We start from the raw sequence: 22,951 nt of genomic DNA on the forward strand, positions 1-22,951 counted from the left end.
TAAAATGTGTATGAATTGTGATCAAAAGTATTCTAGTGATTATATGATGTCTTCTAGTTACATCTGACATTGTCACACCACTGTAACTTTTTCAGTGAAGGGCTAGTCAGTGGAAATAGATCTTGAAAAAATAACTTTTGAAAAGGTATTGTTTCAGGTAGTTCTGTGTCCTATTAGAGGTGAAAACAAACATCTAGGTGTTTGGATGGGGATAATGAGGCAGTAATACCCTTGGGAAATATTTTGCCCATTTTTTAGCTGTAAATAACAATATGCTGGTGGAGCAAATGTGCTTCTTTTATGTGCTCCTACTCTGTTATTTTGTTCTATCTTCCATCTGTTTTCTTGTATATAGCAAATTCAACTATTCTGAAATGGTTTCAGACATTCAAATATATTGCACTGTTTTTTTTCCCTATGTACTTACCTGAAGGCGGATGACACTTATATCCAGTTGAAAAAGGATCTGGAGTATTTGGATCTAAAGGTAAGATTTGAGACAGGTCTTCTTCATTTTTTACTGGTTTTTTTTCCAACCCAGTTGTCTTTTTGTATCATCTTTGTACCTGCAAATTTTAAATAACTTTCTAGTCTGAGATGGAAACTCTTGCCTGTGTTGTGCTTAGAATATTGAGTGTGTTTTTTAGCAGTGACAATACAATTAAAGTGCAAACTCAGGAAAGGTGGTTGCTTTAGTGTGCAAAAACAACTTGTGTTACTGGTACTGAGATGAATGATATGTGGGTTTAGGGAAATCAGATAAAAAGATTGAAAACGTTTATTTTCTGTAGCATTACTATCAATATGAAGTCAACACCTCTAAGTCAAAACTTGTGTTCTCTTAATCCAGCTGTTCCCCTTTAAATCTTCTTAAATTGACTTTTCACTTATTTGTATAATGTGCCATATGTTCTTGTGAAAATGTGGTCAATTAACACTGTCATTGTTTTTATGTTACTACAGCTAAAAGATTTCAATTGCACCCATTCATCCATCCACCCATAGATAGAATCTGATCAAGTAATATTAGGAGGTATTTATTTTTGAAAAAATAATTAAATATGATACTGAGGGTCTTGTCATCTGTCTAAATTACTTCTGTATCTGGTACACTTGATGGTTGGCAATTTGAAAGCAAATATAGAATTCTTAATACCAGGTTTTGAAGGAGAAAGAAAACAGCAGAAATGTATAAATTGTTTTGCTTAGCAAAGTAGTTTGCCACTTTCTATGGTGTGTGGGATGTCTTGCCATATATAAATCACGTGGTGTTCCTGAAAATCAAGGTGAAGGGAAATTTGACACCTTGTTGTCTGTCTGGTTTGCATGTGCAGAGCTCAGTGATGCCATGGGGTGTTGCCTGTGAGCTGATTGCACCTATGAGGATGTGTATTTCAATCTTATCTGGTGTTTGAATTCCTTAATAAATAACCAAATACCTAAATGGGAAATATTAATAATACATACTATGTATACATAGAATACCAAATATGTATGAAGATATAGTATTTAGCATATAATGTAGGTGATGTATATGTAGTCTAAATGAGCAAATATGTAAACTGTTGGAATCATTAATATACAACTTTAAAATTGATTGGACACATTTAATTTTAAACCTTATCCTGGTTTGTTCATGGCTTTGCTGTGTGTAACTGCAACCCAAGCTATCAGATAAATTTATGACAAATTGCAGTTTAAAAAGTCCTACAATGTGAGAAATTAGTAATAATCAGTGTTTTGTCCATTATAAAACATGATCATTTTCACAGCTGAAGTGACCACAGGTCAAGCTTCTGAAAATGTGACATGCTTATCAAAATTATTAGGAGGAGTTCTTTTTAGTGGATTCTGTCCGGATTAATTTGTTGCAGTCTGGAACATGAGGAGATATTTGGTCTCTTAGGAGCTCCCCCTGTGCCTGCCTGCTGCCTGTAGCACCTAACAAAAGCCAGAAAGAAAAATGTACGGGGGCACCTGACACTTCTCTGGAAAGAGACTTAATGCCAGTTGGTTCCCTTTTGAAAATCTGGCCACTCATAGTTTCAAGCGTGTTTCCAAAGGAATGATGTAAGTTTTCAAAAGGGGCTTTTCTTAATAACCTCCTTTCAGTCGTGGCCCAGAAATGTGAAATTCAGGTCGGGTTACTGAGAGTTTAAAGAGACCGTGTGGAACTCGAGAAGGTGTCCTTGTATTGGTTACATTTGTGTTTTGCTACTAAATGTAGAAATGCTTTGATTGGTGATATAAGGGAAAAAGAAGAGTGCGCTGCTTGAAACAAAGCAAATGATACAGATTTTAGTAAAAGCAAATTCCCAGGTAATGTGTTTAATATCTTCCATTTGACATACTGGAGACTTAGAAAACGAATTAGTTCAAGTCTCTCTTTTGACTTCACTGGGCTTTCAGTTAGACCCACCCTGCTTAAACAATTTCAATTAGGACGAAACATTTTGGAGCTGGAGTTAAAACTTTTTTCTTTTCACTAAATCCATTATTTCTGAAGATCTTTCTTAGAGGTTTCCAAATCGAACTTTTCAATGTGGAATTGTGATTGAGCAATTAACTGCAAGATGCTTAGGTGTGACCTGAGAGTGTGTGATCGCTGCTGCTGGTGGAGTTTGGAGTTGTAAGGTTTGGGGGTTGAAGTCCTGACATCTGTAACAAGCTATGACTAAACTTTTGTTTGAAACAGATAGAAAATAATGGACCTCTGATCAACATGATATACAAAGTGCTAAAGAACTCAGCACAAGGGTTACTATCCAGTATACATGTAAGACTGCTTGCATTGAAATGTCCTCATCCCATCGCTTTTCCAAGTAGCAGTCAGTGTTCTGGCTTTTACAGGTGTCTTTTGGTACCCAGTAGTGCTTTCTGTAAGATTTTATTTTTACTTGCCTTTTTTTCCCCTTCTCTTTTGGAGTTTGTATGTGAAATTATGGCTGACCTCAGTGTTTGGTTTCATTTTATTGTGTTTTGAAAATGAACATGTCAAGTAGTGACTCCAGTGTGAGTTTTTGAAAATGTGAAAGCATGCTTGATCTTCATTATGTTGTCATGTTCACTGCTTGATAGTTAGCAAATTGCTTACAGTTCTGATTATGTCATTTAAAGTATCCCCAAATTCTGAGACTTATTTTTATGTTAATTCCATTGCTTTGAAAAAGGCTTTTGCATTGTCTTAGCTTGCAGGAAATTAAATATGCAGAATTATTACTTTTTATATACTGGTATTTTATGTTTATATTTAATTAATTGCTATGATTATATATAGGATTTAGCATTTAAATAATTTCATTAATATTTTTGAAAGACAGTGTTTTTTCTTCTATATAACATGTAATTATGGAAAAGATAATCAAAAAACTGAAAGCTTCCAGAGGCAATAAATACTATTGATTTTGGTGGTGAAGTAATATTTCACCACAAGGTATGGGAGAAGCCTTTAAATGGAGTCTGCCACAGGAGGAGAGAAGACAATATTTACCTCACTTAGAGTAAAATTTAATTACTTTTAAAAAGCTAAGCTGATCCTGTAGGTTAATAAGTAAAATATGTAGCTTCAACTCTGGAGATTACCAGTTGGTAAAAAAGCAAACTGCCTCTTTATACCCCTCCTACCTCACTAAAAAAACCAACAAGCTTTGTATCAACATTTCTCCTCTTATTTTACTCAAGACAACACTGAGGTGAATTTTTCTTCATAAACTTTTGCCTGTATATTAATAAAATTTGCTGTATTTGAATACTACTAATCACCAGGTGGTCCTGTGGTAAAATAGTGTTTGCTCTAATGAATCTTTAAAAGTGCTCTAAAGAGATGATATTAAATCATTAGATTTTAAGGCTTTTAAAAAAAGTGTTGTTTACGAGCTTTATTATATTGCTCTTTTCCTAACTCGTTTATTCACAAAGAGGGTCCCTTGTAGGCAGTGGAAATGATAAACATTTCTACAGACATAGACATGCCTTAATTTTTAAGGTTGATGGGAAGGTTGGAAGTACAATTGAGTATTGTTTTGGTACTGATTCTAAAACTGTGTTATATGAGAAGATAATCTCACCAGAAATGGAATACGAAACCAGTGATTTATGGAATGAGAGATTTGGTACGTGACAGCCACGTCAAAATAGATTAATTACATTTAATTCCACTATAGCATTTTTGTAGCAGTCTGTCTTTCATAAAATCCACCCTGTGGTGAGGAAGATACTGTCCTTTGTAGACTGAAACACTTGCCAAAAGTTGTATTTTTATTCATTAATGAATGCTGCTATTGTTGCAACCTTGCATTTGAATGAACGATTCAATTTCATTTGGCTTCAAGAAAGCTATTAGAGCAGTACTGTTAAATCTACTAGGTTTTGCAGGAAAAGGACTTTTGTAACTATAGACAAGTGGGATTACACTGTTTTGTACAGAATTCCAAGTTGCTGGAAGAGTTACTAAATAGCCTAATATAACTAGTAATCCCTTTTGTTAACACTTCTCAAAAACTAAAGCCAGCTTTGAAATCACTCGTATCCAAAATTTTATTAATTTTTCCTTAATAAAAGGGAATATTAAATAAAAGCTTACTTTTCACTGCTGAAGCATAATTAGGTTTTAGTTTGCAATGAATTTCTTACATTTTGAAAATGTGTTCCTCGTAGGTGACAGGACGTGACACATTGAAAGAAAGAAGTACAAAACCTGTCAAGATTGCAGAAAGTGATATTGATGTAAGTATCAAAAAACACTTCAGTAAGTCTTATACTGATTTTTTGTGTTGTACAGTTACATGGTCATTGTTATGCTCCTCGGGCTGAAATGTTATAAGTGGCTACTTTTCTGCTGGGTTTTTAAAATCTAACCTTATATATGTATGTGATTTCATTTCCAGGTGAAACTAAGCATTTTCTGTGAGCAGGACAGAATTCTGCAGGACTTGGAGGACAAAATAAGAGCCCTTAAGGAAAATAAAGTGAGTAGGTTAAAAAGGGCTTAGTAAAATAGAAACTTTTATCTAATAATAAAATATAAAATAGGGACTTACGAAGAAAAAATTCAATTAATGGATGCTGATTGTACTGTAGTGTGTATATAATTCTATGATAACAAGAATTGGGTTTTATTTTAGGATTGAATACACATTCTGAGAAAACATATTTTTGAAAGTGAACATTTTAAACCCATCTGCTTTACTGTCTGTGAGCTATAGCTGTCAATAAACTGAGGTGGTTATAAAAATAATAAAAAATTATTTTACAAAACCCTAAAATGAAAGTACTTTTCAGGTGGATCTTTCAGAAGAGCTACTGTACAAAATTAATTTCACTTTATTTTACTACTGACTAAATGAATTGGGCCTGCTTCATGTTTTAGAAAATATTTTAAACCCTCACATGATGGTTTCACCCCTAGCAGTGAATGAGAACCTGTCCTTAAACAAACAGCTCATGCTGGGCTGTGGTAGGGCTGTCATTGTTCTGTACTGCTTAAGGGAATTTTTCTGAAACTGTAAATTTTGCTTTTGTACAGAGGGTAAACAGAAAAATTCCCCTCTCACTGCTTTGTGTTTTCAACGGTTTTGGCTGCTTAATGGGAAGATTTAATAGAAAAGATCAGATAATTTTGGGTACAATAGATAACTCAGGTTCTTGCAGTTTTTGTTTACATGTGAGTCTCCAAAACAAGAGAACAACTAACCTTTGTTGGCTTACAGGGAAGACTTGGGGCATGGAAAACACCTTTCATATTCCTGCAAGTAGATGCATAAATTTCCATGTAAATGTTGTAAACTTACTCCCATCTTCTTTGTTAGGATCAGCTGGAGTCTGTTTTGGAGGTTTTACACAGGCAGATGGATCAGTACAAAGACCAACCACAACATGCCGAAAAAATATCTTACCAGCAGAGACTTTTGCAAGAGGACCTTATACATATTCGGGCTGAAATATCCAAAGTTTCAACGGTATGTGGTTTTGGGTGCTTCAGGAAAGCCCTAATTAAAATTCCAGTTAGATCAAAACTGTGTTGGCCGTTAGACTGGGGAGTAAAGACTTGTTCAGAACAGTTTTGGTTAAGGTACAGGATACTAAACCAGACCAAAAAATTTAAACAGTGTCTCCAGCTTTACTTTTCAATGGCTGCCTTCCACCTCCCCCCAAACCAAACAAGAACCCCTAACCTTTCCAGTGTCTTTTAAGTGTGGGCTTAAATTGCAAATCTTTCAGCTAGTCATTTGAATATATAAATATAATTCCAGGATGGTTTTTCAGCGTAAAAAGAACTGGAGAAATCCATTGATATTTCAGTAAAAATTTACCATTCATATTATAACTTGATAAAATTCAAATGTAATTTAATGTTGTTTTCACTCTGTTATTACTGCCTCTTCATGAATGAGACTAGCTCTTTGTAAGACTGTTTCTAGAATTGCATGAACACCTTCCCTCTAGTAAGGTCTGATCACTAAAATGACAATATTATGTAACTGTATCTAGTCAGTTTGTGTCTGTAGAAGATGTATTACTTTCACAGTCAGCATTTAAAATGTATTTTTGGATATAAATATCAAGTCACTGTAAAAAGGGCTGTACTGGTGCAGAGGTTCTGTTACATGCCAATTTGCTTCTGTGTCAGGAAGCTGGCCAGAGTTTTTTAACTATGGGTTCTTTACTTGATCATGCTAGGTATAAAGTGTTTACAGGTGTATAATCAAGTCTGAACAGCAATGTAGACTAAAATGGATTCTTTACTTCTTATTATAATAGAACAACTGTAACTTCAAAACACTTTGGTGCGCAATTAGAGGATGGAGAAAGCGTTTTTGAAGTTAGCACTGTATAAGAGTATTCCTTCTGTTAACAGGAAATGGAAAATGCCTGGAATGAGTATCTGAAATTAGAAAAGGATGTGAGCCAGCTGAAAAAAGCCTTACAGGAACAGATGAACAGTTCATTGGTATCTCAGGTGAGTCCATTTCCCAGGTGAGCCCATTTCCAGACACTCTAAACACTTGGAGTATGATTTTGTGTGAACTTCAAGTGACCATCTCATAAGAGAAATTTCCTCTGCCATTTTTGCAGTGCATTCAGCTGTTGTGCAATTTGGTTTGCAGGGTTCAGGCATGACTGTGCAGTGAAAAAAACCCACAATATTGTCTTGCAGCACATACAATAGTGTCTTAGTTTCTCATAAGTTGTCTATGTAAATTTGTCATTATTTTATTACATTTTTATTATATGCTGACATCTTGACATTGATAATATATTTAATTTATAAGACTGTGCAGGACTTCTTATTCTTCCATTTATTTGATCTGACATTGTTAGCTTCTTTATCCATTTTTAAGAGCATCAGTCACTGGTTGTTACTGTCATTACTTGTTCTTTGTCATGTTCTTCTATCTATGGAAAATTTATCTCTGCAGATTGTTTTGTGAAGTGGAATAAGTGTTTAACAGCCATCAGTAATTGAAAGGCATCTCAGTTTTAAATCAACTATTCAGTTTCAAATTTTAAAAAGAAAGCTTTGATTGAAGCTCAGTTATTTTCTTTGCTGAAATGGATGTGGAATACCAGATTATTTCTACACACTGCTTGCAACTGGTGACTATATTTTCAGGAATACTGGATTTTTTTCCTTTGTGTGAACAGAACACAACGAGCCCAGTTAATATGTACATTTTCCTCCAATCTTAGTCTACTTTTCCAAATATCCTGGAGCTAAAGAGTTCACTAGTTAATTTTTTTAGCTTATTCATTTGCAGTAAATATCTGATCAGATATAATTTGAGGCCTGTTTGTTTTCACTACTAATGGATAAATGTTTTGTATCAAAGCAGGAGTTGTAAAACCTTTTTCAATTACATCAATCTTCAAAGTACACTTCAATTTACTTTTCATTTTGGGGTGTGGGGAAGTGATTCAGTTTCTGGAGTCAGAATATGTAATTGAACTCAGCTGTAGAAAATATTTTGAAGAAATAATCCCAGGGAAATATCAGAATAAAATGGTCCTTTTATGAAATTACTTAGTTTAACAAAGACAAATTACACCTTTTTAGACTACTTTGAGATAAAATTTTCAGTTAGGTATTAAACATGCTTAAAATAGTGGATGTGTGGCATGGGATTCACCAAAACATATGAAAGGGAATGTGGTTTGCGCAGAAGAAAATGTTAATTCAGTTTGATTATCATCTCATATCACATAAGTGATTAATTATAAATACACACACAGCCATAAGCACGTTATCAGTTGCATGTGTGCATACTTTTATATTTCCATACATATAAGTTTGCACAGATATATTTGGCTAAGTTTTAAAAAATTCTTCTGAATACCTATTTTGGAGATTCTAAGGGGAACTGATTTTTTCAAAAAGTACTGATTATTCTAAAAAACTATATTCCTTCAAATAAGTCTCACTTGAAGTACCCATAATAGAATTTTTTTGATCTCTGCCCAAGGGCATGTAGACTCAAGATTGTTTATCTAGCATTTTCCAATAGCACTAAATTAATCCACACTGCATTTTTAAAAAATGCAGTCTTTATGGAATATTATTAAAAATTCAGTAAATTTGCAGGCAGAAGTTGCTGTAGGAGACCACTGATGCTGTTTCTATGTAGCATTAATTAAGAGGTTAAAACCTAAATGTTTAAGCAGCTTGGTCAGAGTAAATCTTGCTTTTTAGAATGGAGCTTCAATTGTCTTTTGCTTGAGGGTTGGGGAGGATCTGGGCATGCTGAATTTAACTGAGATGGGTTAATTTATCAGTGATAACTTTTTAGTTGGTAAGTGTTTATTCTCTGGTTTTGTCATTCTAAATTATGTCTCTGTTTGAAGGAATTTAGAGAAATAACATTTTCTCTCCAAGTTACCTTTTCATGCTAGCCCATAAAGTATATTTATACTCTTCTGTAAACAGCAATCTTGGCTTTCATAATTTCAAAATTAATTCATCTGCTTATCGTTCGGCCTGGGTCCATTTTAGATCTAAAATATTCTCTTCACATCAATATTTAAGTAATGGGAAGAAATAATATTAAAAGATCGAGCTTTTCTACATTGCTAATCAAACATTTTCTGAGTGGTTTCAGAAGCAGGATTTTCAGTGCAATGTAGGGATATTTTCACCAGTTCTGCGGCTTGATTATTGTAAATCCATCATTTGGTTCCTTGTAGTATGATTAATCTCAGAAAAATGAAATGAAATGTGCAAATTTATAGTTTGTGTCCTGACAATCTTTCAAAATATGTCCTATCTATCGAGTGAGTTTACTACAGGCAAATAACATTCTCCATCATTTAAATGTTTGTGTTCTTGGCACCCTGTTTGCTGATCTGTAACCTGGCTGAACATATTTCCTGATTTAAGACAGAAAGTGGAAAGCAATTTATATGCCTTCCTTAGCTCTATGAGGTGTAACAGCTTTTACTGAAGTTTTTTTTTTTTTCACCCTCAGCCTTATAGGATTAATTAGTAGCTATTTTGCAGCTCATGGCAAGTGATGAATTTCTGGAGTTGTTGAGCAGTTTGTAAGCAATTCTTAAGTGTTTCACTGCCTTGGCTTTCTTTAATAGTACTGGTTTTGCTAAGTTTATTCTTGATGCAAGTTTTTGAAATTGGTGTTACCAGGCTTTCATTAATTAGATGACAGCAACTATTTAAAAAGGTGATTGGAATGACTGAAATGGTGGCTTCAGGAAATGCAGCTCAAGGCAAAGTCCAGTTTGTAGACAAAGCTTCTCTTTTCTCTCTCTCTCTCCTTTCTGTCTTTTTCTCTCTGTCTTTTTTCCTCTCTCTCTCTCTCTCTCTCCTCTCTGTCTTTTTCTCTCTCTCTGTCTTTTTCTCTCTGTCTTTTTCTCCTCCTGTAAAGCTTTGGTGAAGCAATTAGGGTGCAGGATGAGACCAAGTCCTGGAGCAGCAGCAATATATTGTTTTTAACCTGTAATGCATCTTGACCAGTAAGCCTAACAGGTCAAATATTAGCAGAAATTAAAATTGTCAGCACTTCTGAGTTTGGTTGGTTTTTTTTTCTTTTTTAATACTGGATATTTCCCCTAAATGTGTTAATATATTGTTGTAAGACTGCTTTAGCCATCTTAAGTTTGATAGGTATAGGATTTAAGAGCAAAGTTCAAATTAAAAGGTTCTGGAAGCTCGTAGAGAACATTAAACGATTTGTTTATAATCTGGACAGTATTCTAGAAAAATACAGATTTGTCTCTTTCCCCCTGTCTTCTATAGGAAGTGTTCCAAGAGTCAGAAAATGTTCTAATAAATTTTATGGACAAGGCATATTTGGTGTTTTGTCTTTTTAATTTTTTCATTTAAAAATAATTGTTTAAATAATTTCTGAACTCCGAGGTTTCCATGTAAATTCTGAAATAGTACCTTGGTGGTGTCAAAAGAAGGAAAGGCCCATAATAAATTGCAGTAATTTCACGATTATAACCATTTTGACTAAAATTTTGGTCCGAACCCAAAGTGCGGCTTATAATCAGGTGCGGCTTATATACGGACAAAGAACAAAAAGTTGCTGTTCTAGTTTGGAGGACAGGTGTCTGCTGAGAAAGGCAGGAACTTCTCTTTAAAATGGAGAATGTAAACTCCCTCTCTCCAAATTATTATAATTTGGAAATCAAGGGGCTTTCAGGCAAAAATACGGAAATTAGGAATAACAGTTCTTTTCTAGGGAAATCAAAATAGAAATACAGTACTACAAAGAAACAAACTCCAAACCCTGGCAAAGTCAGAGTACAATCTGACACCCTGTCAGGCAGGGTGTTGGTAGCAGTCCCATTAAATGGTGGCTGCATCCTCCTGCAGTGACAGATGTGATTCAGTTGGAGCAGTGCTCCTGTAGAAGGTGCAGTTTCCCTCCGGAGGTCCAGTGGTGATGTGGAGAAATCCAGTTTTCCTCTGGAGTCCAGTGAAGAAAGGGGCTCCCTTAGTGTCCCAAAACCTCTGTTTTTATCTTGGTAAGAAATGTTGGGCTCTTCCCCCTGGCTGGAGCAACTTTCAATGGGATGCAGTAATTTTATCAGTCACACAGTTGGACTCGATGGCCATCAGCAGAAAATGACTCCCTGGAGGAAGGATGGGTTGTGAAAAGATAAAGAACAATGCCCTGCCTGGTTTCAATGGATGGCCCATTAGCAGATTATCTGCCATTGAGATAAGGATCACTGCCCCCACCCTCAACAGATGGTGATAGAACAGATACCTTTTATCACACTCTGTATTGTAATGTGCGGCTTATAATCAGGTGCGGCTTATGTATGGACAAAAAAACAAAAAGTTGCTGAAACCCAGAAGTGCGGCTTATACTCAGTGCGGCTTATAATCGTGAAATTACTGTAAAACCGAGGTATAATTGATTTTTTTTTTTTCTTTCACTACAAACAACAGGAGAAAACACAAATACAGAAAGACTTGTGGAGAATTGAAGATGTTACAGCTGGCTTGAGTACAAATAAAGCAAACTACAAAACCATAGTAGACTCTATAAAGAATCCAGGTAAGGAGAACATGATGGAAAAATAACCAAAAACCAATACTGAGCTGAGTCTTTGGATCCGCACAAATAATTCGGAAGTTTGTTCTGCTGCAGAAAATCCAGTTAATTCTGCTATTGGATGTGTCAGAAATCTGTTGATTGAGCACATAAACTTGGTGTTTCTTTGCTTGAGGTGACACAGTTTTTTTGTTGTTTGTTTTCGCATTCCTATGGCGCTAAAATGTAACAAGCCATTAAAAAGGTAACAACAATAACAATAATGGGCAAAATTCCTCAAGTTGCAGAAGAATTTGGCTTCTGTCACATGCCAGGCCCTTACCAATGTAGTATCTGTTCTGCATCCTGTCCAGGAGCTTTTCTGTATGTTTTTTCCTCTGGGTTTATTGGTTTTTGGTTTTGTTTTTGGTTTTGGTGGGGTTTTTTTGGTTTGGTTTTTTTTTTTTTTCCCCTCCCTTGGATGCAGCCCAGCTGCCCTTGCTGCAGTTGCCTTTCCCCTCCCTGTTCAGGCAGGTGTTTGGTGGGCAGAGCAACATCAGCTCTGAAAGAGAGGAGGGGAGTGTGTGTGGTCTGCATTGCAGTGGGTTTATTGCCTTGTAAAGGCAGGACCTAAAGCATTGGGATAGCAAGAGACTGTTAACGCCTACTGCGAAATTCACTTTGTATTTAAATCTTTTTCCTCACCTTTTACATAGAGATAAAATAGTTCTGAGATGGTCTAGATCTGTGGGCAACTTAAGGAATCTGTGGCATGGGGCCAGATGCAGCTATGGACTGATTTCATATGGTTCCTAGGCTTTTCCTTCCCTGGCTCCCACTGCACTCCACCAGGAATGCAATGGGATGATGCTGAACCGTGCGGTTTTATTTTCTGAAAGATTGGCTGGATCCTCATCATGAAATGTTTTTGTCTATTTCTCCTCTAGAGAGAAAAACAGTGCCTTCATTTTCTCAGTCTTCAGTGCCTTCCTTACCAGCTTCCCTTGCTAGTGTGGAGAGCAAACGTTCAGCCCCGCAGAGCCCCCCACGCAGCCCGGTTAAATCCCCTCTGGAGGTCAGGCTCTATCCACAGCCTTATTTCCAGACCAGGACACAGCACCAAGCACAGCAGCTGAAAAAAATCGAGCCACCTCTTCAGTCACCAGTCAAGCTCAAGCCAAAGGTTGTAAGTAATGCTCTTGTGGGATTCATTCAGCAGTGTTTCCATTTCCTTCTGTCAGGAAGAGTTGGAAGTGTCATGGTTGGGAAGCGCACACTGTGTGGAGCCACAGTAGGGAGGCACTTGGGGTGTTTGTGTTGGAGCTCTACTTGCAGCACAATACATGTGAAACCTATTTTACAGTGGCCAGAGCATAGTAATATTCAGAGCCTTCCTTGGAATTGCTTTGTGATTGATTTCTTGGGTCTTGCTTGGGCTTTAAAGCCTCAACCTTCTGGTGTGGACAAAGGAGAACATGCTGAGGCAGTCACAAATAATTCCTGTAACGCACTGACCTTTATTTTATGGTTTATGCCAGACTCTTTCCAAGCTCTTTGCCAAATCCTTGTGCTTTCCTGTTCCCAGGAAGATGAAGCACCGCCCAGACCTCCTCTCCCTCAGCTGTACAGTCCTGAGGATCAGCCACCAGCTGTCCCACCCCTCCCCAGAGAAGCCACTGTCATCAGACACACCTCGGTGCGGGGCCTGAAACGCCAGTCAGACGAGAGAAAGAGAGACAGAGAGCTCGGCCAGTATGTGAATGGAGACTACAGGGTGAGCACTCACACACCTGCACCCCTGCTCTTCAAAGATATGGGGACCTTGAATAAAATATGTTGGTGTCTGTAAAATATATGGACCTTTAATTAAGTAGTCAAGTTGTAGAATGACAGGGAGTTAATAATGACATAATAATCATGATCTATGCCATATAATAATGACAGAGAGAGATGTAGCAATCCAGAAACAAAGCTTTAGGTTTTGTTTTAGGATTACTAGAACTTGCTGTCTGTGATTTCACTGATGAGTGTTTTTCTGTATAGGTGGAGCTGCGTTCATACATGAGTGAGCCGGAACTAGCAATGATAGGGGGTGACCTCAACCACCCTTCCAGTGCTTTAATAAGCCCTGACAGTGGATACCAGACATTACCTACCCGTGGTAAGCCAGGAATTTATGGAGTTGATCTTAAATGCATTGTCTGTAGGAGCTTTTCTCTTGTAGGATTTCCTGGAGATGATCTGTATCACCAGATCACTGTTTTTAGATTAACTATTCAGTGGAAGTTGAGAGATTTTGTGCATTTTAATGGTGCCATCACAATCAGCAAATTGGCAAAGCAAATTAATATATAAGGCTTAAAAAAACCCATAGCAAAATACGGAATTGGTTATTAGAATGTCTCTTATATTCAGGTGTATTTTTCCTCATAATTTCTGTGCAATCTTTTGCATTTGTATCTTTAAAACACCTGTATTGCCATTAAAAGTATATGAATATAGTGCCCTAAACATTACCATCTCATTTGTCACTCCATCCCCACTGTGCTATGGTCCTATAACTGTTTGGGAGATGATGATATTTGGGCCAAAAGCAAATAATTTCTTAGCCATTTGCATCTTATTTCTTTATTTCTAACTGTGAATGATAAGGTTTTATTTTCTTAATAGATGTTATTATTTTACAGTCCATCTACTCTTGTGCAGCTGAGTTCAACCTATCCCTCATTTAATATAAGCTTTTAATTTATTATAGATTTTCTGAATTTCGATCAGTAGCGACCTGAAGTGCGTTATGTTTGGCTGAAATGAAATTTCATGCGTCTTCTGAATGGCAAAATGTGTACTCACATAGTGACCAGAATGCCACAGAAACAGTATAATAAAATAAAAAAATAAACTGATACTTGTCATATTTTGTCTGTTATTTGATTTTAAGGCATTCTCTTTTTCCTTATAAAGGTTTGTCTGGATCAACTTCCAGATTGCACCAGTCATCTACCATTTCATCGTTTGCAACGCTTCGAAGGGATAGGTCCAAGGTAAGTTTTGAATAAACTTCTGAAGGCAAATGTCTGAAGTGCTTGAAAGAGTTAAGCCCAGAGTATATTTTGTGTAGCAGGAAGTGGGATTGCAGGAGCCTGGGAGAGGACCAAGAGCTGTGATCTAATGAAGTCTCCAATTTTTCACTTTATTAAATTAATTGGAAAACAGACAAACAACTTACTGCATTTCAAATAGATTTATAAAACAAGGTTTAGGACCAAAAATCAGCACTACTAATAGGAAATACAAAGTTGAAATATGCAAAGAAATGAAAAGTTAATAGAATAAAATTTAGTAATGAGCTAGGAGAAGGAGTTCATTTTTTTTGTATACTTCTTATAAAGTATTAATTACAACATGTGTTTTGTGTGCCTTGTGACTTCTCCAGGAGAGACCAAAGAGTGCCTTGGAACGTTTATACTCTGGAGACCACCAAAGAGGCAAGATGAGTGCAGAGGAGCAGCTAGAAAGAATGAAGAGACATCAGAAGGCATTAGTGCGGGAACGCAAGAGGACTCTTAGCCAGGGAGAAAGGCAGCCTGTTTCATCTCGCTCTTTCATCAGGCCCGTGTCTGCAGACCTAGGCTCAGTATGTTAGATATGCCTTAAAAGGACTAAACTAAAAATATCTTTGGATTTCTTCTTTTTTTCTTTTTTTTTTTTTTTTTCCCGGCAAGCACTTTCACTTGAGTGTGTGTGATGCTTCTAGTCCAATTAAATTAGTGTTCTGTGGTATCAAATGAGTTCAGAGAGTGTGAGGAGCAGGTGACATTTTTTATTTGTAGTTAAGGTAAATGTAGCAGGTTCAGCAGGTAAGTTGGTCAGAGGTTAGTGATGAGTGGAGATGCCAGTATATTGGGATGATTTCAGAGCCATGATTTTTTTTTTTTCCTTTGGAACTGTATTTAGAAAGTGTCAGAAGCTTGTACAGTTTTAAAACTGCTTCATAATGGAATGGGCCTTTTAGAATGTTCTTTCTCACCATGGGTGTTTTTCCTTTTAATTCATAAATTAACCTGCCAGATAGTAGGTGGTAATATCAGACCAAGGTGGTGCTTGTTTGTTCTTTTTAAAAAAGATGATCAATGGATAACAAGTTTTAAAGTCTAATCATGCTGATTAGGAATTTATTGGAGAGCTAATGTATTTTAATTGATACAAATTCTTCTCTAAAGCTAAAAATGTAGAATATTCTAATAAGGCTCAAATGTAAGCTGCTGAAGAAAAGTATTTTTGTTGCTTTCTGAGAGTAAATGCTGTGCAGATGATAAGTTTATAATGATAAATTTTGGATACTAACCAAAGCAATTCTAATTGGTGAAGTTACCCAGTTGCTCACTTGGTGCTAAACCAGGATTGTACTGTAATTGCACTTATGCTGTGGTCTTTTAATTTATTTTTTTTATTTGGTCCACTAGAGCTTTAGAATGATCACATTGTTTTACCTAATTCATTGCACAAGATCTCTTGCTTTTAAATTTGTCACTCATCATACCTAATGCCTCTTTTTTTTTTTGTTTGCTTATTTTTAATTTGCAGAATTTTGTAGTTACTTTAAAATTTCTAACTGCGCTACTCAATTTTTACCAGGCTTAATTGCATTTAGTACATGTGTGTCAATCGCTGGCATTAAAAAAACCTTATAATATTCAGCTTTTCATTCCCACTGTTCTGTAGCACTAATTTGCAGCCAGTTATTTGTATTTACTGTCCCAGTAAATACGAGTGCACTGCTTGGAGACATTCATTTGTTTTGTCTTCTGTTTTGCAATCACAGATTTTTTTGAAGACAGTGCATAATGTTTGGGAATTGTAGTACTATAAATATCACTGTTACTTTCATACTTCAATTGGAAGAAATAAATCTGAGCTTCTTATGTTTTCTGACTCACATAACATACACAAGTCGAATTGAAACATTTCATAACACTCGTTATTAACATTTGTGGCAAACACTTTATTTATAAATTTGGGTGCCATCTTGGTCTTTTTCTTGCTGTAAAGAATTAAAATAGAGTTTTTCAGCCCTAGTAGTGTTTTGTAGAGGTCATCTCTTGTACCTATAGGGCTTTGATATGCAAAAGCATGTTTGATAGCACAATAACTTACAGCATTACAATTATTTAGCAGCCACAATGGCAACCAGTTAAGTGTATAATTGAAGTGCTGCTCAGTGTGTAACATTTGCTTTGAACATACATTGTATGTGTAATTCTAATTTTTAATTGGTCAGCTCTCAAGTGTAGGATGACATTTTAAGTATTGATCACCGTACATGAATTCATTTGTTATATACAATGCCTTTTTAATGTAAAAGTTGCAACATCAAAGCCAATAAAAGTACTGCTTCTTAAGAATGGTTTGATGTTTTTCTTACCTATTATGTAGCAACAACTTGAAAATGATGCTGTGCATTTAAAATATACTATATCAATCAGGCCTGGTTCTAATATGAGTAGAAGGATGAGTTTGGAGCACTCAGATGAGAAAATGTTCTTTTCTCTGTTGAATTCTGTAATGTATTAATTTTTGAGATATAATTCCCTTCTACCTACTTAACTTTTTAATATACATGGAAGATATTTCCACGTACTACTTGAGTGAATATTGAGAGCTTGTGCATGAATAGGTTTCAATTAGGTTTTTTTTAATACAAGTGACACAATGAAGTCTAAGGACTTCACATGGAGTTCAGACTTCATCCAAAACAAGCCAAAGATTTGTACCAGAAATACTGGAGATATTTTCAAGAAACATAAAAGTGGCACATTCTTCTGTTGATTCCCTCCAAACCTTGAGGAGATAATTTTGTTGTTGTTTTTGTCCTTTCTTTATCCTACTACTTTTAATATCATGGTAAAGTTGCTCAGATCTACTGGATGGAATGATGCTACAACTGAACTTAATTTTTTGAACAAAAAGGTATTGGTAGTGTCCTGAAGTGAGTTTCTATGTTACTATGTTGTGTGTAGTTGTGAAGGGACTACTGTGCAGTGATTTTGGGTTCTGTATATCATGCAGCTTAGTTTAAATATGCTAAATTTAAATAACAATAAATATTTAATAGTCCTCATTTATGTTGCTAAATATTTACCTTTTAACGACTGTGTGGAAGACTTGTGCAGGGAGCTAGACTCTGCTTTTAGTAAAGTCTGAAGACCTTAAAACTCAATTATTTTTTAATTCAAGACAAGTTAATGCTAATACACAAAATATTATCAACTTTCAACAGTAGGTATTATTCTAAAAAGATATACATAGAATTTTCAAGTTGTGATTCTCAACCAGCACTGTTAAAAGCCTTTCTGTGTAGTGGTTCAGAACCACACAGCACTGCCTCTTTCCTGTGCCAAGGACTACTCTGTCAGTCTGTAGGCTCACTGGCAGTGACACCTGTGCTTCCAAAGGTGGTGTTCCATGTGCAGCTGGTTCCATGTTAATCAGCAAATGTAAAATTTGGGATTAAAAAATTTCTTACAATCTAATACTGCTAAACATGTGAAATTAAACAATATTCTGAATTCCTCACAGCATAGCTAGAGATCAAAACTCCCACATGTATGTACCAAGAAATGCAGTTTTTGGTTTTTTTCTGTTGTCTCTATAGGGGTTTGCCCTGCTGATTCTTTGAGCAGTGTAGCATTTGCAGTAATGTACATTGATATATGGTGAGTTTGGCAGTATGGTTGAATGCTGTTAATTGTTTTGTATCTATTACCAGTGGAAACGAGAGCAAGAATTTGATTTGCAGTTACTTGAGAGGGCAATTCGTGGAGAAGACAAGGATGAAAATGAATGGTTAAAAATCCAGCCAGTAGCAGTGACAGAGACAGACCTGGAGCCTCAAGACTATGATTTAGATATCAGCAGAGAGGTAACACTCACAATCTTTTGCCTTCTATTCTCTGTCCTGAAATATTGACCTTTCTAAGTTTTAGGCAGTGAACTATCATCTTCTCTTTCTAAAGTTAGCTGGAAATTTGAACTAAAAGCAGTCTTTTGGGTACTTTTGGCACCTTTGTAAGGTTTGTGTTTGTATTGTCTTTTGTTGGAAAGAAGAAATTGAAAAGTTGGCTCTACTCTTTGAAATATCTATCTTAGGCTTTATAAAGGGAAGAGTAATTAAGTTAGGAAAAGTTCTATAAATTGGGAAAAAAAGACAAGAAGGCAACATTATGAGCATTGAAAAATGAGAAATAGGAATGAAGGAAAAGTTAGTTCCCCAGAGCTGCCTTACTGCTTTTCATGTTGACTGGCAAATGATGATCAAGAAGAGGAAGCTCTGCTTTATTTGGGCTTGAGCAGAAAAGACGTCTCTGTCAGTTTTTGGAATGACTTGGTTGGTGTTCTGGGCACGAGGTCTTTTCTCAGCTCCAGTATCCGAGGAAATGCCAGTTTGAAATGCGATTGAGCCATCTGGTGGGAAGGAGAGAACACAGCAAGTGGAAAGCTTCAGGGGTACCTTATGCTGGGTTAAATGCCATGGGAGATGGCAAACCACTCCAACTATTAATGAGAATTGGACTAGTAAGCACCTGTACTCTTCTGAAAGTTGTTGGCAGAGTATCATTTTGCAGAGGTATTTGTAAATGGTTTACTCTGTTAATTTTAATCTGTTGAACTCCATGAATGAATGTATCTTTCATTTGTAAAATTTTTGCAGAAAGTGCAGTGCTTCTGTAAACTTTAGAAACAGAAAATAACTTCTGTTCTTCTGCCTATCTTTTTTGCACTCTGCTATTAATTTTTCTTTTCCAGAAGGCCTCCAGGGCTATGGGAGTCACTTTGTACTTCCTTTAAGCCTTGGATAGGAGACGTTGTTGCTCATAGGCATTTCTGACCTGCTTCAGAGTAACTGAAGTAGGTCTGAAGCTTCTTTCTCAGTTTACCCAGGTTAGAATCGTAGATTTGTCTTGGAAGGCACCTTAAAGGTCATCCAATTCCAACCCCCTGCCATGGGCAGGGACACCTTCCACTGAACCAGAGCTCCATCCAACCTGCCTTGTTGTCCTTTTCCATTTCATGTGGCCATTCTCCTCACCTGGCAGGCACTTCTGTGTTTGGGGTACCTTTGTTCCTCAGAAGGAAACCTACTCAGCTGTATCTTTAAGGAAATCCATCTGCTGTTGTGATGATTAATGGGTTTGTTATTCTGAAAGTGATGAGCTAATGTAGGCTAGATACAGTATGGAGATAGAGATACACATTTTTAAAAAAGGGTATATATGTCTATATCTAGACCTCCACAGAGGAATTGGATTCAAAAGTAGGGAAGTGTAGTGGGAAAATGAGGATTTTTCCTGGAAGCACTGGCTTTTGGTCTCCTGAGAAGGAAGTATAAAAACTTGAGGCTGTGATTTTAATATGCTTGAGTGTGCCAGTGTGTGCTTTTGGCATGAGACTTGCTGTGAGTTACTCAGCCTAAGCACTGGGGGTTAGGTCAGGCCACTTTGCATAATTCATTGAATTAGTGTGAACCAAGGTCAGTGGTGAAAAAATTTAGGATTATTTTCATTTATAACCTGAAATTTTGAAAACCCATTGTCTCATGAGTTTTTAAACAAAATTCTTAGAAGGAATTAGAAGGAGAAGAATTAGATGGAGAAAAGAAATAGTTCTTTACTTGCCATTTATTCATGCATCCTCTGCATTTGTTTTCAAAAGCAGTCTGTTCTGTATGACAAGAATTGATTTTCAAAGTTTATAAACTGTATTTTCATTGGGTGGTGTGAAAATTTCCCACGAAGTAATTTATCCTAGCAAAAAAATGGTTTCTAGCTTTTGTGCAATCATATTAAATTTTTCAGTCTGCAGAATTAATGTATGCAATGTGTTGTTACAATTGCCCAGCATAGTGTATTTCTGTCTACCTTTTTTCCCCTTCTTTCTGCTACTCACAGAAGATTATCCAGTCTCAAAAGAATGACACCCTAGGTTAAAACCTTGAGTGATATTTCCTTTCAGTAGTAGGAAGTTCTGGCTGGCATGACACAAATATCATGACATTGATATCTCAGCTTCTCCACTCAGTCTCAGTGGTTGCCTCTTTCTACTGTAAGAGCTTTAGGCAGTGTCCTACTTTGGGCTCTGAGTCTGAGCTGAAGAAAGGTTTTCTGTTGATTCTGATTGCTTCTGTAATCCGTTTAAATATTTGTTCAGTCTATCTTCTGAAGTAAAAAAGAATCAGAGGGAGCACTGTTGAAAGGGCATCAGCTAGATACCCAGAAATGTTTAGCATCAGGTACATGTACTGACTGTGAAAATCCATGCTTTTTTCTTTCCCTGTGTTCTCCCATTGAGGAGGATTTATCTCAATTTCTTTTAAGTCTTTGTCATTGAAAACTCGATGCTTGCTTTCTTTCTACAGTTGTCAAAACCTGAGAAGGTTGTAATTCCAGAGCGTTATGTTGAACTGGAGCCAGAAGAGCCTCTTTCTACAGAAGAACTGGCAGCAAGGCAGCGTAAAGCAGAAAAGATAAAGAATATTCTTACTAAATCAAGGTTAGGTTTTAGGATTTTTTCCAAACCTTACACAGGGGCTCGTGTTAAACATGGAGAACTAGCAACATACAACAATCTTTATTTCTGTTACTTGGGAGTAACTGGTAGCTTTGAGGAAATGCACTCAGAATTTATGTGGTATACTTAGAGCTGCTTTTTAGAACAAGGTAGAAGACATAATGCTGAATTTTGTGTGTGTCCATTTTCTTGTTTAGAGAGTCCTAAAACAGTAGTGAGTCCTTACCAAACAACTTGCATATGAGAGTGAGGAGGAGGGAAAGGCAGAAGTCTGGCCGAAAGCAGAAGAAAAGTCAGCATGAGAGCGAGTTTTTGTTGTGGCCAGAGAGCTGGAGTAGTGAAACAACACTTTTGGCTTCTTACAGCTAACATAGAGTCAGCTGAAACATTCAGTTTCCGGAATTGGATATGTCAGGTACCTGCTGTCTCTTTGGAAGGGGTACAGCCTGAGGACCACCAGGTTTTTCCTTTTCCTCTGAGCACTAGTGAGGAATTTTGCTAGCAACTTCAAATAAATAGCATTTTTGTAGTTCTTTCATTTAAGCATGTTTCTAAAAAAGGACTTTCAGATGTTCTTAAGGCTATGCAGAAATTGTGACTGAATGTGTGGTGGCTGTGTCTTTTTTCCTTGTGTGCTCTAGTCGTTTGCATACAACATCAACCCTATTTTAAAGAACCACAATAAAATACAGAGCTTGATAGATGAGATCTGAAAACTGCTGTCTGAATCCAAGCTTGTTCTTATCTGCATGGTGGATTCTTTATGTTTGCAAATGTTAATGTTGTTTTTTGCTTTCCCCCCAGTATGCACAATCTGCAGCCTGCTGTTGCCCAGGACAAACACAACTCGATTGATTTAGATTCACAGCTGCAGGAGCAGGAGCGCATCATTACCATTTCATATGCTCTGGCTTCTGAAGCCTCTCAGAGGAGCAAGGAGGTAGCAGGTAATGCTTAGTTATTTACAAAATAACAGCTATTCCTTACCAGCTTCTCAAGTTGTGTGGGGTTGTTGCTGAACTCCTGGCATAAGAGAAAGTTTTAGTCATTGATATTCAAAATAGTGAAAAGTGTGTGTAGGCAACAAATGGAGAGGGGCTAATGACTTACTTGAGTATTTGGCCTCCAGTGGACAGGATAAAGGGGGCAAAATGGTATGATCAGTAAGTTCAGAACTTAGAAACTTGCTCTAACTAATAGTGCTAAAAAAATTACATTAAATCAACTATTTCTGTATTCATTTTTTGAAAGTAAATTGATCTGTGACTTCAAAAAAAATCAAGAAAAGAGGATTTAAATTTTTTTAAGAGGAAAAATTCCCTGATCTAGTGATTGAGATGAGGCTACAATCATTTTCAGCTTCAACTGTGTCACAACAGGCTGAAAAAGACCTTGTAAAATGGGGATTGGCATGTTTCTGTCTGGTAACCAGGATGAGAGGTCAGAGCAAGACAACTGTGCAGGAATTCTGCTTGATGCCTGGAAATTAATAGATCCTTTGCAATACGTTGCTAAAAGTGATAATTTCACTCTTGATTGCTTTATAGTTGAAATAAGTAAGAAATGTCAAGAGATTTGTATCACACAGTAGTCTGTGCAGCAGCGATTTCCCCAACTGTCTGACTGACCATTTATAACTGGTACCATTCACTGTTCCAGTGGAGAATGGAAATAATGGGAACTTCAACTATGATGGAGAAAAAATACCCACATTTCTCATCCCAAGTTGTCAGTTTAAACTTATGGCTCTTGCCACAGCAGCCCTTAAGACCTTCCCATTAAAGACAGATTATTCCAATATCGGTTGTGTGCATCTGCAGTAGCAGTGTTGATTGAATGTGGCTGCACACTCAGGGATGCAGTGCCAGCTGAACCTGAGGGGAATGGCATTTTGA

At 36.5% G+C, this 22,951-nt stretch overlaps 1 protein-coding gene across 14 annotated transcripts in view; it reads left to right on the forward strand.

Annotated features, from left to right (window-relative positions):
* PLEKHA7 (pleckstrin homology domain containing A7) overlaps positions 1 to 22,951 on the forward strand; it is a 160,499-nt gene that overhangs the window by 131,762 nt on the left and 5,786 nt on the right. For 9 of the 14 annotated variants that reach the window (XM_033063355.2, XM_033063357.2, XM_033063359.2 and 6 more), the window contains 15 exons: positions 434 to 487; positions 2,696 to 2,776; positions 4,657 to 4,725; positions 4,887 to 4,967; positions 5,808 to 5,957; positions 6,857 to 6,958; positions 11,408 to 11,516; positions 12,440 to 12,678; positions 13,078 to 13,266; positions 13,536 to 13,653; positions 14,454 to 14,533; positions 14,926 to 15,126; positions 18,259 to 18,411; positions 20,905 to 21,038; positions 21,861 to 22,003. In XM_033063355.2, the coding sequence (XP_032919246.1) occupies positions 434 to 487; positions 2,696 to 2,776; positions 4,657 to 4,725; positions 4,887 to 4,967; positions 5,808 to 5,957; positions 6,857 to 6,958; positions 11,408 to 11,516; positions 12,440 to 12,678; positions 13,078 to 13,266; positions 13,536 to 13,653; positions 14,454 to 14,533; positions 14,926 to 15,126; positions 18,259 to 18,411; positions 20,905 to 21,038; positions 21,861 to 22,003 (1,903 nt within the window). The remainder of the gene's footprint in view (positions 1 to 433; positions 488 to 2,695; positions 2,777 to 4,656; positions 4,726 to 4,886; positions 4,968 to 5,807; positions 5,958 to 6,856; positions 6,959 to 11,407; positions 11,517 to 12,439; positions 12,679 to 13,077; positions 13,267 to 13,535; positions 13,654 to 14,453; positions 14,534 to 14,925; positions 15,127 to 18,258; positions 18,412 to 20,904; positions 21,039 to 21,860; positions 22,004 to 22,951) is intronic. The other 5 variants (XM_033063358.2, XM_033063362.2, XM_033063367.2 and 2 more) reach the window with 2 other exon arrangements.

This window comes from Catharus ustulatus, chromosome 6 (assembly GCF_009819885.2).
Source record: "Catharus ustulatus isolate bCatUst1 chromosome 6, bCatUst1.pri.v2, whole genome shotgun sequence".
NCBI lineage: Eukaryota > Metazoa > Chordata > Aves > Passeriformes > Turdidae > Catharus > Catharus ustulatus.